Source organism: Platichthys flesus, chromosome 15, assembly GCF_949316205.1.
Source record: "Platichthys flesus chromosome 15, fPlaFle2.1, whole genome shotgun sequence".
Taxonomy (NCBI): Eukaryota; Metazoa; Chordata; class Actinopteri; order Pleuronectiformes; family Pleuronectidae; genus Platichthys; species Platichthys flesus.
The window spans coordinates 11,568,158-11,583,186 of NC_084959.1; the positions used below are offsets into that span (position 1 = coordinate 11,568,158).

At 42.0% G+C, this 15,029-nt stretch overlaps 2 protein-coding genes across 6 annotated transcripts; both read left to right on the forward strand.

Moving 5' to 3' along the window:
* Window positions 1–1,009: 1,009 nt before the first annotated feature.
* Window positions 1,010–5,977, forward strand: pigs (phosphatidylinositol glycan anchor biosynthesis, class S). Its single transcript, XM_062406779.1, has 12 exons — window positions 1,010–1,142; window positions 2,338–2,477; window positions 2,588–2,699; window positions 2,797–2,886; window positions 2,985–3,076; window positions 3,433–3,673; window positions 3,786–3,928; window positions 4,015–4,129; window positions 4,240–4,385; window positions 4,484–4,584; window positions 4,670–4,880; window positions 5,409–5,977. The coding sequence occupies exons 1-12, from the start codon at window positions 1,124–1,126 to the stop codon at window positions 5,685–5,687; spliced, it is 1,689 nt and encodes a 562-aa protein (XP_062262763.1). The 5' UTR covers window positions 1,010–1,123; the 3' UTR covers window positions 5,688–5,977.
* Window positions 5,978–6,570: 593 nt separating this feature from the next.
* On the forward strand, window positions 6,571–10,801 carry srsf1b (serine and arginine rich splicing factor 1b). 5 transcript variants are annotated; one of them, XR_009924214.1, is made up of 6 exons: window positions 6,571–7,001; window positions 8,071–8,303; window positions 8,396–8,568; window positions 8,995–9,259; window positions 9,602–9,690; window positions 10,035–10,801. XR_009924214.1 is itself a non-coding variant. In XM_062406089.1 (4 exons), exons 1-4 carry the CDS (start codon window positions 6,814–6,816, stop codon window positions 9,181–9,183), a joined length of 783 nt encoding a protein of 260 aa, XP_062262073.1. In that variant the 5' UTR covers window positions 6,571–6,813; the 3' UTR covers window positions 9,184–10,801. The 5 variants fall into 5 exon arrangements, 1 of the variants encoding a protein (XP_062262073.1); XR_009924212.1 differs by having other exon boundaries at window positions 8,995–9,690; XR_009924213.1 differs by having other exon boundaries at window positions 9,602–10,801.
* The last annotated feature ends 4,228 nt before the right edge of the window (window positions 10,802–15,029 follow it).

The following is a 15,029-nucleotide window of genomic DNA, read 5'->3' on the forward strand; positions in this document are numbered from 1 at the left end:
CACTTGGTGTGTCAAATAGTGGAGACAAATAAAATAAAAATAAAAAAAACTGCAGAGATCCCTGTGTGTGATGTTGTGGCTCTTATGCTTATGAACACAATGTTATGATGTATTCTATTCAGTGACATAATTCCAGCTGTAGTTAAAGTCAGTAGTGGAAAGTAATGTGGCCAGGGACTGTGCTTCAGTATGAATTTTAAGTAATTGGGTATTTCCTTTAAATGCTACTTTTACTCTTCTCCTTTCCAGCGGTAGATTTATTTTCAGGAAGATTTTTTCCTTTTAAGAATGACATTTACTACGCTTAGAAAAATAATAAAGATGAATCGGTGTCCCACTGGTAAATATTGTTATTTTTACGCCACCACATTTATCTATTTTATCACTTTTCATATACAAATGATCAGTTTAAACAGAATGATGCCTTTTAATTAATAACGTTCCCAACTGTATATGAAACAGGCAAAATTTGCTTCACTCAGACCAAACATTTCCTGAATGTATATATAATATATAATATGTATGTATATGATTACATATATGATACTAATAACATCAATTATAATCAATCTACATTAGAAGAAGTTAATCTTTTATTACTCAAAATTCCACAATTAATACTGAGGTACTTGATATTTTGAAAGCAGGATTGTTGTTGTTATTACTACTGCTACTGCTTGTGTCTTTATATCCAGCTGTTGTGTTTAGATTAAAGTAATTGAATTTTCCATGTCAGTTATTATGCTGCTATGGCTGAAACGACCACACGGGGCGCTTAGTAGACAAAATGTCCAAACGTTATGTTTGTGCGCTCGATATTCACACCAGTGAGGCCCGGAATGGCTCTGGGTTGGGCGAAGGTTACAGAAAGATGATATTAATACAAGGCATCACAGATTCCTCGGATATATGACCACTGACACTGTCACTACAGGAGTGGAGTTGTCGGTTGACGGCTCAGGATCAACGGATTCATGTTCCTTGTGTGTCCTACAAAATCACCCTCTTTGATGACATTTAGGGGGTTTTACTGTCACATTACCGGTTTCTATGTGGGTCACGTGACTTCTGACTGACTCCATAGCTCAAAACCAACCACACCTCGCCCAGTTGACTGACAGAAATGGCGACCGCGGAAGTAGGTGAGTAAACTCACATCTGCATTCTGAACGAGCTGTTTCTGTAAAAGAAAAATAATTAAAACCAATTACGTAACTAACCACAGCCCCTTTAACGCGTACAACAGTCGTAGGGACGTAGTGGCTTGATGCAGCTGCTTTCTAATGTAATTGTGAACCTCTGAAGCTAAATGCTAACTAGCCGCAGTAGCAGCAGTGATGTCCTCCCTATGTCCACTGAGGACACTGCAAGAAGACCTGCTGGTGTTTGTGTCATTTATTATCTTCCCTTTTTTACTACGCCCCGGTTGTCTCACACATCTGAGCTCTTAAACACCCGGAAACACATCATTCCCCTTCACTCTTTGCTTGTGTAGCTTTAAAGCTAAACCAGGGCTTGCAGAGGTTTCCTGAATGTTGATTAAGTCGTCAGCAAATCTGCCATGTATCTTTATAAATGCAGCATCTAGCTAAGTCTAATGGAATAAACACATTGCTGTAAACATATTGTTAGCGAGTCTAACGAGCGGAACCAATCTTCCTTGCTAATATAGTGTAAAATCAAGTTATGTCACATTATAGTGCAATTATTCTGTTTTGTTGGCCACAATGTCATAATACAGCAAGGGATAATACAGGGGCAACAGTAAATAGGGCTAATCAGACAGGCTCGAGCATTTCACAGGCTTTTAGTGATTTACTGGTTTTGAATAACCCCAAATCACACCACCATCAGCAGCCGGCAACATGGATTCATGCAGTTGATGCCTAATTTTAAACTAATTAAATCAATACTCAGCAGAAATCCAAATTCATCAAAAGACGTTACATTTCCCCCCCAAATCTTAAACCCTCCAGTTTTGCTGAGCCTATTCCTACCACCTCACAGCCTCAGATTCCTGTTCTTGGTTGGCAGGAGTATAACCGATGTCCTCTGCTGTTGTTGCACATTTGCCTCAAGTTTTGAACTGTAATACTTTCTAACATACCTAGTTATCCGTGTTATGGTAGTTTTACTTTCAGCCTAAACCTGTGTGGTCATTCTCCTCTGATCTCCCTTATTAGCCAGGCATTTCCATCTTCAAAGTGATGCTCACCGGATGTTTTCAAGCACCAACAATCATGTCAAATCCACTGAGACCATGTTTTTTCACCATTCGGATGTTTGATGTGCACATAAAAACTATTTCAGTCTGATCTGTGTGTCTTTATCTCTCAGAGCGTCGACGAGGCCAGCTGGCTGCTCTGTCCATAGCAGTGGTCGTTATCATCGTGGGAGTCCCTCTGTGGTGGCGGACAACTGAAACATATCGTGCATGGTTGCCTGTCAGTCAGATAAATGAGTTGGCTAAGCTGCAGGTTTGTTTGTTCATCCAATAATTAACCCCATTTTATGTCACTTAATCTTCCATGTGTAATTCATGTGTACCTTTAATTAAATATCTCCATTTTAATTTCGTTCTTCGCAGCTCCAGTTGAGTGCTGATGTGGAGGTTGTGTTTGCACGTGGCACTGTAACACCAGAACAACAGAAGAAGGTCCCACTGACGCAGACGCAGGATGAGGAACACAGAGTAGATGGTGATTTACTAACACAGTCTCTGAACTTATATGAGGATTTTATATATATATATGAGGGGTGCAGTGTCATTTTTGTGTCAAATGTATTTGTTTCCAGAGGACACAGCTTTGAGGTACAGATATGAAACAAAGTACCGCACAGCCACAGTCATGGAGGAGGATGCCCTGAACCAGCCGACAGCTGCAGGTGAGATGCTGTTTGCCTGTAGAATCAGCCCGTTTAGTTATTTCAGTCAGACCTCAGATAGTAACCTCTCTCACTCTGTCTTGCTTTTTCATGTGTAGAGGCAGATCTGGCTCTGCACACACTCAGCGAGAGTCCGTGTGGTTCTTTGGTTGTGTACGTGATCCCAGAGTCCTCTTCACTGCTGCCAGAGGTAGAAATTCTGTAGATTTCCTGCAATTTTTCCTGCATGTCTTTCATGAGCGTCCTGTTATTTATTACCTGTGGTGGGGAAAGGCCTTCACTAGATATTTCCTAGTTGCTTTTGCTTTTCATTAACATGTATGTGCTTATAAAATGGTTGCGTAAAGTCTGCGTATAGTTTAATGTCTTGATAAATGGATAACTTGATTGATCCATGTGGTCAAGCAGCATCTCCACATAAAAAATTATGTAAACTTTCAATGTTGCTAATATAGTACCTTATGCACTGGTTGCAATTAGAAATAGGAGTAATTTAAGAGAAGTTGAAGAAAATACAATACCTACCAGTCCCTTCATTCTTCTCAGGATGTTGACGTGTACATCGGTCAGAGACGGACGGCCTTGCTTCGTATTGGTGCTCAGATGAGAGTGGGCAAGACTCTAAATCAACTGCTGACTCACATGGAGCCTCGAGTTAAGCAGGTGCTGCAGGTGATGTCTTTCAGCCACACCGACATCACTGCTGCCCTCAGCGACCGAGTCCGTCTCAGCCCTGGCAGCAAGGAGAGCATCGCTGACAGTATGAGGGCCTTTAAATCCAGCCCAGGTTGGTATTTGTTTCACCACAGCCACAAAATGGGCCCACTTAGTTTCTGTTCTACTCAGTATAAACCTAAAATCTATGGACACTCATGTGATCTGCTTGTTCTTCTCTTTAGGTTATGAGATAACTTTCAGTCTGTTGAACCCAGACCCAAAGTCCCACCGGCTAAACTGGGACATAGAGGGTGCTGTGCAGACCTACATCCAACCTTTGCTTACAAAACTGGCCCCTGTCGCCAACTTTAGCATCGACTCTCAGGTACTGTGTGTGTGCACGTGTGTTAATGTTAAGCTACAGCCAAGATACTCAGCCACTGTTCGTTAAAGCGTGTATTCTCCCTAAAGGCCTTATATTATGCCGTGCTGGGCGTCAACCCTCGCTTTGACAGTAGTCTCGGCTCCTACACGATCAACGCTGACAGCCTGGCACACGTCATCAACCCGGTGGAGGCCAGACTTGGTAAAAGAGAAAAGTCAAAATGAATGTTTTGCAACAAAGAGGAAACTTGATGTTTATTTTCTGGTGTATTTATTTATAACATTTTTTTTTTTTTTACATTTGATTTCCAGGCTCGAATGCTGCATCTTCCAACCCCGTGTTGAATTTCCTCCTGTACGTCCCGGATGCCCACCATTCACCTCTTCACATCCATGACCGCAAGAAGCAACAAGTCAAGTCTAATGCTTTTCACTCTCCTCGGTGGGGTGGAATCATGGTGAGATCCTCTTGTAATAGAGAAACTAGATTTTGCACTCTATTATATGTCGTTTTGCGTTTCACTCAACAAAAATGGTCGTATCAATGTTTTTACAGGTTTACAATGTAAATGATTTCTATGGACCGGAGGCTGTGTTCCCTGTTGATATCAACATCAACATGGCTAAAGTTATGGGAGTCTTCCTTGCTCAGCTTCGGTAAGTGGACACCACCAGGACTCAGTTGTTCTTTTATACTTTTCCTGAAGACATGAGGTAACTTAGCTGTCCTGCATCCTGTCAGACTGCTGCTTGGCGTGCAGTTGTCCGCCCCTCCCCCAGGCTTCCTGGTGGCACCGTGTGGCAGTGCCGGACTCGCCGATTGGGAGCTGGATCGCCTCATGTGGAGTCGGAGTGTGGAAAATATCGCCACAGCAACGACTACCATCACCTCACTGGCACAGCTGCTGGACCAGATAGGCAACATCGTGATCAATGATAACATTGCTGAACTGGTAAGATCCACACGCAGCTACATTTCTGGGTTGGCAATATATGAGCATTTCAGTGTGAGATGAGCTTCAAATATAGTCTTTCTGGAAATATAGTATAGTATTTAAAAATCAATTGTGGATGTTCATATCAGGCGATGTACAGCTTCGTTCCGGGGGATCTCAGTCTAAAGTAGAAACTGACTGTCCTTGTTCCTCTGAATCAATGCTTACAGCTCATCCTTGTTCATTGATCAAAAAAAGGTCTGGGGCCTCAGAACTGTTGTATAAACTCAAAACTGAGCATGAAATATGCGTACAGCTCCCCCCATGAAAAAGCTAAGATTAACTAAAACAGACCTGATTGTATAATGTATGTACCTGTGCGGAATAGATGCCGATCTTGTGAGTGGCTCTCTGGCAGAAACATGATTAGTGTACTAACTGCTCTGCGATAATTGGTATTTAAATATATAATAAAAGAAGAAATAATTGCTTCTCTTTGTTGCATCTGTTGTATCATTGTTTTTTTATTTTTGTATCTGTCTTTAGGTCTCCAGCGCTGTCACGTCTCTGCAGCTGGCTGTGGCTGAGCTGGAGTCTGGAAACCTGGGCTTCGCTCTGCAGTACAGTAAAGAGGCCATCTTGGCATCAGAGAGGGCGTTCTTCGACCCATCGCTCCTCCACCTCCTCTACTTCCCTGATGACCAGAAGTTTGCGATCTACATACCACTCTTCCTGCCCATGTGTGTGCCCATCCTGCTGTCGCTGCTCAAAATATTGTCTGATGCTCGACAGAGACGCAGAGAAAAACAAGCCAAAAAGGACTGAGAAACACATAATTAGCTGTTTTGTGAGTGGCCTTGACATTTAGGTACAAAGGAAGCATGAAGAATGGCTTGTTTACAGCCTTGAACTGTTTGGTTTACAGTCGTGTATAATATTTATTGTTTCATGTGAGGGATGTGAGGGATTGTGTTTATCATAAGCTTTTATTGAAAGAATGCTTTGGCTGTCAGACACTGTACTATTGAAAGCTTGAATTGTTGTAAATTTGCAAACGTTTTATATTTGAATTCCACTTTATAAGTTATTAACAAATAAAGACCAAGGTGATATTCGTTTTTGTATTATTTTTATACCTGACCGGTCTCTCCAAATACCTTGAAATGAGAATACTACATTTGATATATATATCAAATAAAAGTGGGATGGACTTTTTTCAAAGCTGATTGGTAAACTTGTGTTTTTTACTTGGCAAAATAAAGGACTTTCTGTGTTTGTTAATCCATTATGTATACATTGAAGTTTCTATATGAAAAAGGTATTGGTTGTGTTGTAATGTGAATCTATTTAAACGCAATTTAATTGCATATCTCATGCTTTTGATCAAATCACATTTTTTACCACCTCTATATGTGATAATCATGTTCTTCATAAATGTTTATAGACCGATGAACTTTGCTTTGTTGTATAGAATAGGGGTGTTTGATTTTCCATTTGTATATCCAGATAAAGATAACGTGATGTAGTCGAGAGCTCTGGAACAGAACCCAACTGGATGTCGAGGTTTGACTTGGCTGTCTCTAACAATCCCCTCTAGTGATGAACCTGCTGTGCACCTCTGCCGGAGGATTTCACCGAGCGCTCCAGCTGGTGGCGCTGTGCGCATCTTTAAATCTAGTTCCTGCACGCCATCCAGCACAAAGAAGAACACGTGTAGTAGGCGGAAGGCGCTGAACCACAACTCGCAACTTTGAGCCTTTGTTATCTGAATGCTTTGTCGTTTTCCCTGGAAGATCCGCAGCTTCCAGTAAGACGCAGTCGTAACTAAATAATCAACGTGCATTCCTACGAGTCTCTTTGCGACCTAAGCGCCATTTTGTCGTCTTTTCGCGAGGAGAAGTGCTGTTAGCCGACTTGCTAACTTCCGTACATTAGCGAGTTTGTTGCGATCATGTCCGGCGTCATCCGTGGACCCGCGGGGAGTAACGACTGCCGTATCTACGTTGGGAATCTCCCGCCAGACATCCGCTCAAAAGACGTCGAAGACCTGTTCTACAAATATGGGGCGATCCGTGATATCGATCTGAAGAACCGGAGAGGAGGACCACCGTTCGCCTTCGTGCAGTTCGAGGACCCGAGGTGAGCCTGCGGTGCTCCGCCATGTCTCGGCGCTATCTCCCGTGTAGTTTCCCCCAAAGCCGTTTTTCTAAAGCTGCAGCCACACACTCATAAATAGAAACGGTTCATCTGGTAGCCAATGCATCCTATTTAAATGAATGGTGTTCCTTTTTTTATAAAGACGTTTATTCAACCGGATGGTCGGTTTAATGGCGGGAAGTAATTGAATCAATTACACTGGTGGTTGGCTAATCTTTTATAAACATGCTGTAGCTTCTCAAATGTAAAAATCAACCACTTTCCCTGGTTTACACAGAATTAATTAAGTTTCACTGTATTCTATCGCTCATAAGACCCAAATAATAATTGCTATATAAAATATTCAGTAATTTATGTTCAGTAATATTCAGTTTAACTATAAGCAATCCTCTAAATAACAAATTGAATAATTGAATCACTAATAACATTGTTGCACTACTGTGCATTACGACTTTGTTTATTTGTTATATTTCACCCCCTTACCTGCATTTTTAATGCGAAATAAACAACTCTTGTGTAACGTGCCTTGATTCTGGTGCCAAGATTCAGTGATGGATGTTTTTACACCCTTCCCTCATACAAAGACGATCGTATTTCAAACGGCAAAGTCACTGAAATCGAGTAAAGCCCTTTCCCAGGGTCTAATACCCTAAACAATTTAATTATATCAAGTAATGGTTTTATCTTCATATGAAGCTTTTCTAAAAACTATAATATAATAAGCCCATTTGCACTGCTAAAGACCCTTAATTGTGAGATATCTGGCGGCTGCACTGGCTTCCAAGCTAGAAATTACCAATATTTTGCCACGCTCGAGACACCTTTTTAGCTCAGAACAGCTTCACAATCTTTTTGTAATTTTTGGTGTCATATTATACTCTTAAACAATTTATATTTTCAACAGGTTAATTCTTGTAATAAGTATAAAATGAATGGGATAAGTTTCGTTTCTCCTGGGTTTCATAAGCCAGTTGGCTTGAGTAATATATCTTGGCTCTGTGTTTACTTAGCTCATTCAAGTTTGCTGATCTGTAACTGTCTATTTCCACAGGGATGCTGAGGATGCGGTCCATGGGCGTGATGGTTATGACTACGATGGATACCGCCTGCGTGTTGAGTTTCCAAGAGGAGGAAGGGGAGGCGGTGGTGGGGGCGGCGGAGAAGGAGGAAGGGGAGGCGGTGGTGGTGGGGGAGGTGGTGGTGGTGGTAGTGGAGGCATGGGACCCCCGAGGGGAAGGTACGGTCCCCCGTCCCGACGCTCTGAGCACAGGGTTATTGTGTCAGGTGAGTGTTGTCTTCCTCTCATTGCAGATTGTTCTTGAAACCAAAGTGTAAGAGGTGAATTTACGAATTTATACCTCATTTCTTCATGTCAGGTCTTCCCCCCAGTGGAAGCTGGCAGGACCTGAAGGATCACATGCGAGAGGCAGGTGACGTATGTTATGCTGATGTTTACCGTGATGGCACCGGCGTAGTGGAGTTTGTGCGGAAAGAAGACATGGTCTACGCTCTCCGTAATTTGGATAACACCAAGTTTCGTTCTCATGAGGTACGTAAAGTGTTACAGCCTTAAGCTATCTTGATAAGGAATGGCCATGGAACGCCGAACTGGAAGTTTTAATATTTTCTCAAATGAAGAAGGCAGGAGTGTGGAGTGACAACAACTGGGCAGTAAGTAAAGGCCAATGTCAAGTTTGAATGATGTTGCTCTGCATCATAATTCTGCCTGTGTGTCATTTGTCGAGTGATGGCGACAACAATGTTCTTTTGGTGTAATCAAAGTCGTGATTTGCTGATTTTTATCAGAATATTATGGCCAAAGGAACTTTAGACTTAAGAATAAATAGATGTGACGTCCAGAAACGGTAAATGTGAAAAACAAAAATGTATTCCGTTTGTGGCTGCAGGTATTTCTTTCTCATGTTGTAACTTGCACGTGAAAATTAACATTCCCTAATGTGTGTTTGGTGTTCAGGGAGAGACGGCCTACATTGGGGTGAAGGAGGACGGTCCTCGCAGTCCCAGCTACGGGCGCTCGCGCTCTCGTAGCCGCAGTCGAAGCCGGAGCAAGAGCGGCTCCCGCGGCTACTCCCCCCGTCGCAACAGGGCATCTCCACGTTACTCTCCCCGTCGTTCCCGCTCCCGCTCTCGCTCTCGCACCTAGACTCACCTGACCATAACCAAAGTACTGGTGTACCTCGGAGCTGGAGAGGAAATCTTCACATCAAATTACAGATCATGTATACTGACCACGTATCATCTTGTTTGTGACCCCTTCATGCTGTTGTGTTGTGTGCTCGCTATTCCCAACTTTCTTTTTCGCAGTTTATTTTATTTTTTACATTTTTTTGCTGACCACAAGTACACAACCCATCTGGTCTGTGTACATGGCATTATTCACTATGCCATGCTTCCCTTTTTTAAATTCTCAAAACTATGTCTCTGCTAGCCATCTCTGCCCCTCCTTTCCACTTCTCCTGTGCTGATTGTGCTCGTTGTATGCTTCATGTTTAGTTTCTTAAGAATTTACTTCTTCAAGCATTTACTATTGTCCTTTGACCTTCTTGTGTGTCTCTCTGTAGAGATCAGAGGAACAGGATAGGATGGGAACAGAGGAAACAGTTCATATTAGGATAAACAGGAGGAGGAGGAGTCAAATATGGCACCAATGGTATGATGGCTGTGCCCTGTCATCTATGAAATCTGCATTATAAGGCTGTCCAGCTTCTTTTTTTTAACATACACTTGACAGTAGAGCGCATTATTGAATGTTTTGAATATTGGCACATTCTGCTCACCACTTTGTATTTCAAAACCCAAAGCTTGTGTTCTTTGCTTTTGCTCATCTTTTACTATCTTAAGTATACCTTAGTTTTTGGGATTGATCATGGAAGTGTCCCTTGTTTTTCTCAACGTAAACTCCCTCATAGATGTATTCATTGACATTTTTAAGTAATTTGTGAAGGTGTGATTCTAACTTGCCTCCTTCTCTTTGGTTCTGCTGGTATTCTGAAGGTTTGGACTGGGCTCATGTCTCCCCATTCCGGAGCTGGATCAGGATTCAGGATCAGATCAGGATTAGGATTAGGCTTCGGGATGGATACATGGAGCAGGAGCATGGGAGCATTTTGCAGGGAGAGGATCCCGACCCCTGGCCCTGGCCACATAAACCCACAAACCGGAATCATAGTCGGCTATTCGAAGTAAATTGGCTTTCAAATTATCCAAATAATTTTTTTCCAATTTCCTTTGGGACCCCAAAGACACAATTACCGACGGCGACATGACGAGCGAATTATTTTTTCGGATTTTTAAAAAGTGAATTAATAAGAGCAAAGCTTGGATCAAAACCAAGAAGCGGGCTGGGAAGTGCAGGATGGATCAAGACGCGTAAGAAGTGGTAACTAGTGGGCAACCATTAACATCGGTGGAGGGAGGGAAGAGGGAGGCGACAAGGGATTGTGACCTTAACGTGGTTTGTATCTTTTTCTTAAGTCAGTCTTTCCAGAGAAGGATGATTTCTGGTTTATTTTCTTAGGTATGATCTTCAGTATCTCAAAGCTTTATTCTCTTTTAATAAAAGTTTCGATAACACAAGTAAATGTTAGTGTTTTTCTTGTTAAGTATTTTGGATGCCTCAAAGGGCTTTACACAAACGCCTACAAAATCTGTATGCATGACATGCAATTGTGTTTTTACATTTTGCAATAATGTGTCAGTATTTAGGTCATTTAGGAAATGTATTTTGCTTTTAGTATTAAATATCTTTACAAAACTCATGATGCAGACTGAAGGTGTTCACACTGTTCTCATTATTACGTCCAACAAGATTTAAGTAATTGTTTAATACACTGCTCAAAAAATTAAAGGAACACTTTTATCAGGGTATGGCATGAATTCAATTGCACTTTTTTGATAATTATCTGGTCAGTTAAGTAGCAGAGGGGGTTGTTAATCAGTTTCAGCTGCATTGGTGTTGATGGAATTAACAACAGGTGCACTAGAGGGGCAACAATGAGACGACCCCCAAAACAGGAGTGGTTTTGCATGTGTAGGCCATTTCAAGTTTCTCCCTCTTGATCACTTCGACTGGTTTTCCATTAGTGTTGGCTTTAGCTAGAGTCATTATCTCTACTGGGAGCATGAGGCAATTTCTTAACCCTACAGAAGTTAAACAGATTGTCCAACTCCTCCAGGATGGCACATCTTTGCGTGCCGTTGCAAGGAGATTTGATGTGTCTCCCAGCATAATCTCCAGAACATGGAGGAGATTCCAGGAGACAGGCAGTTACTCTAGGAGAGCTGGACAGGGCTGTAGAAGGTCCTCAACCCATCAGCAGGACCGATATCTGCTGCTTTGTGCAAGGAGGAACAGGTTGAGCACTGTCCGAGCCCTACAGAATGACCTCAAGCAGGCCACTGGTGTGAATGTCTCTGCCCAAACAGTTAGAAACAGACTTCATGAGGGTGGCCTCAGGGCACGACGTCCTGTAGTGTGCCCTGTGCTCACTGCCCAGCACCGTGGAGCTCGATTGGCATTTGCTATAGAACACCAGATTTGGCAAGTCCGCCACTGGCGCCCTTTGCTTTTCACAGATGAGAGCAGGTTCACCCTGAGCACCTGTGATAGACGTGAAAGGGTCTGGAGAAGCCAAGGAGAACGCTATGCTGCCTGCAACATTGTTCAGCATGACGGGTTTGGTGGTGGGTCAGTGAACGTCTGGGGAGGCATATCCATGGAGGGACGCACAGACCTCTACAGGCTAGAGAACGGCAGTCTTACTGCCATTAGGTATCGGGATAAAATCCTTGAACCCATGGTCAGACCCTACGCTGGTGCACTAGGTCCTGGGTTCCTCCTGATGCACGATAATGCCCGGCCTCATGTGGCAAGGGTATGCAGGCAGTACCTGGAGGATGAAGAAATTGATGCAATTGAATGGCCCTCACGAACGCCTGACCTAAACCCGATAGAACACCTCTGGGACATTATGTTTCGGTCCATCAGACGCCGCCAGGTTGCTCCTCAGACTGTACAGGAGCTCACTGATGCCCTTAGACAGATCTGGGAGGACATCCCACAAGACACCATCCGTTGTCTCATTAGGAGCATGCCGCAACGTTGTCAAGCATGCATACAAGCACGTGGGGGCCACACAAGATATTGAGAAGCATTTTGAGTGGCAGAAATTTTATTTTGGCAAAATGGACAAGCCTGCCACATCACCTTTTCACTATGATTTTCGGGGTGTCTATAAAATTTAGCCCCCTGTAGGCTGAAAACTTTTATTTCCATCAAAGATGTGGCATCCTTTTGTTCCTAAGACATTAAACTGTCCATATCAGTATAAATATCCAACATACTTTTTTTTCACAATGAGATCTGATTCAAAGTGTTCCCCTAATTTTTTTGAGCAGTGTAGTAACTCCTTCAGAAACATTGACCGTTTTTCTGCTGGGATGATTTCCCCTCTACCTTTGGGCATGGGATTTCTCAATTGAAATGAGTAAGTTGCCATTAAAGTGAACTTATATTATTTTAATAAAATGCATCTCGCACGCAAACATTAAAAGCCAAATTACAAATAGAAATTGTTTGAAATAGTTCGTTCAAACCGAAAAGTCAAGTTTTTTTTTTGAATATGTCCTGGAACAAGCGACAGAGGCTGTAGACTGATTTATCATGACGTGAGACATGCAATGTAAAACGTCACAAGATCATCCTCTAACCTCGGGGACTTACCTGAGGTAGAAGCGCTGCAAAAAGCGGTCCAACTCCTTTCCTCGCCCATGTTAAATACTTTGGCTGTTCGCACTGGCAGCGTAGTGCCGGTAAGAACTGGGAGGCACCGCGGCCACACACACAAGTACATAATCTCCTGTGAGGGGATGGCGGGCGGCTAGAGTAGCGCAGGTCAGTCACCTGTGAAGACCAGCATCAATTACCCCTGAACCAGCGCGGAGAAATGATGATGATGACGGAAAATTAAATATGAAATTAAATTAAAATAAATATAAAAAAAATGAATAAAATAATTTTAAAAAAAAATGCGCACGCATATCCTGTGCAGAAGACTACTGCGCACAACCTGAGCAGGAGCGAACTGCGCACATCCTGCGCAGAAGCCCAATGCGCAGGAATGAGCGTGCCTTTTTTTTTTTTCCGGTTTTTATATTTAATTAATTTAAATACATGTAGTGTAAGACATTTAGAATTAATAGGCCAATTTAGATAATTCAGTATTTTGCCATCTTGGAGATTGGAAAAAATGGGATTCAAACCCGTGTTCCTGTAGCTGGGAACAAACACTTTACTGACTAGGCCACACCACCTGATGATTGCTTTTGGGAACTGAGCACTTTAAGAATATGGACAAATTACCGTTTGTGTCCGTGTCATTTTATACTGCTTTGATAAACACTTCAGAGAAAATATTTTCTACTCTACTACATATATTTGACAGCCTTACTTAATAGTTACTTTTATATTTTTGGCTTTTAGATACTGGATCATTTAACATACTTTAAAAACCTATTGTTAGAGAATAACCCAGTACTTTTCAACCTTGTATTCGGACGCCTTGCAAGAATCACAGTCTGCTGTGATATCCTGAGGCTGCCCCATGCTGGCTGTTGGGTTCCTCTGCTGCTCTAGCTTGGTTTGTGCAGTTTGTGATTAACTAAAGTTGTCCATAAAAGAAAATATTTAATATCCTTCAAGGGCAATTTGATGTACAAACAGCAATCAGTGCAATATATAAATAATCCAATATATACAATGTAAATAAAACACAAGATAAAAACCCTATAGACTAAGTAGCAGGGGGAAATTAGCTTTTAATAAATGAATTGATAAGTCGACCAACAGAAAATTCCCCGTCAACTTTAGATATTCTCCAAATAACTTCTTTTAATTTTCTGTTGTGTTTCTAATAATTATTAATGTTGATGACATTTCCTTGATAAATGTGTGGAGGCTTTATTACCTCTGCTAAGGAGGTTATGTTTTCATCTCTGATTTGTCAGTCAACAGGTTTATGTAATAAACTACTGGACCAATAACCACACAACTTGGTAGAAGGAGGCTTCATGGATCAGAGATGAACCTATACGACTCTGTTGAGCTCTACTGAGTGCCAGTCTAGTGAATGAATCTGGAATCTTCTCTCAACCCCCCCCCCCCCCCATAGGGTTTGTAGTGTGAAGCTAATGAGGTGTTTTATAAAGATGTGATCGAAAAAGGTCAGACCAAGTGAATCCACTTTATTTCAGCATGAACAGAAAAAAAAGAAGAGAGCTTAATTTCATGTCACAACAGTTCCTCATAGCAGCATAATGCATACAAAGAGAACATATAAAAACCTACTCATTTTGGCACACACAGAATTTGCGCTTCCGCCTCAGGTGTGTCCCTGACGTACACGCTGCAGTGATAGACTGCGGTTAGAGTCAAGAATGAATCAAAAAAAGATTAAATGATCAGGTGCAGAATTCAGAAAGCAGTAGAGGAGGAGAAGAAAGAACAATATAGGGGTAAGAATCACCCCGATTGTTGACATCATTAATGTTTATTTGTTTCGACATGACATGATATGCTATCAGTACAGGACTCTTTTGATATTTTTTAATATATATTTTTATTGTTTTTTTATAGCTAACAAATTTGTCTGCCAGTGTGTGCATCTGTTTACAGTCCAAAAGTTATTGGGGTTGCATGACAGATGCATGTGTAAGTTGGAGGGCGCCAATTTGAAATCTCGCCTAGGGCGCCACCATTGCCAGGGCCGGCCCTGAATGGAATAGAAGTGTTGATACAACAACCTTAAATTCACAGTCTCCTCTGGACTTCAGCCTGCAGCGAGGAACAAACAAGTTGGCCTTCAGACATCCCAAACAGGAGTTTTTCCTTGTCTTGGACCTCAAAGACACAGTCTCTCATGACATCCCGATGAGTGATTGTTTTTCAGATAAGTCTGTCTGTATTGTGGAGCAAATCCAGAAGAAGGGATC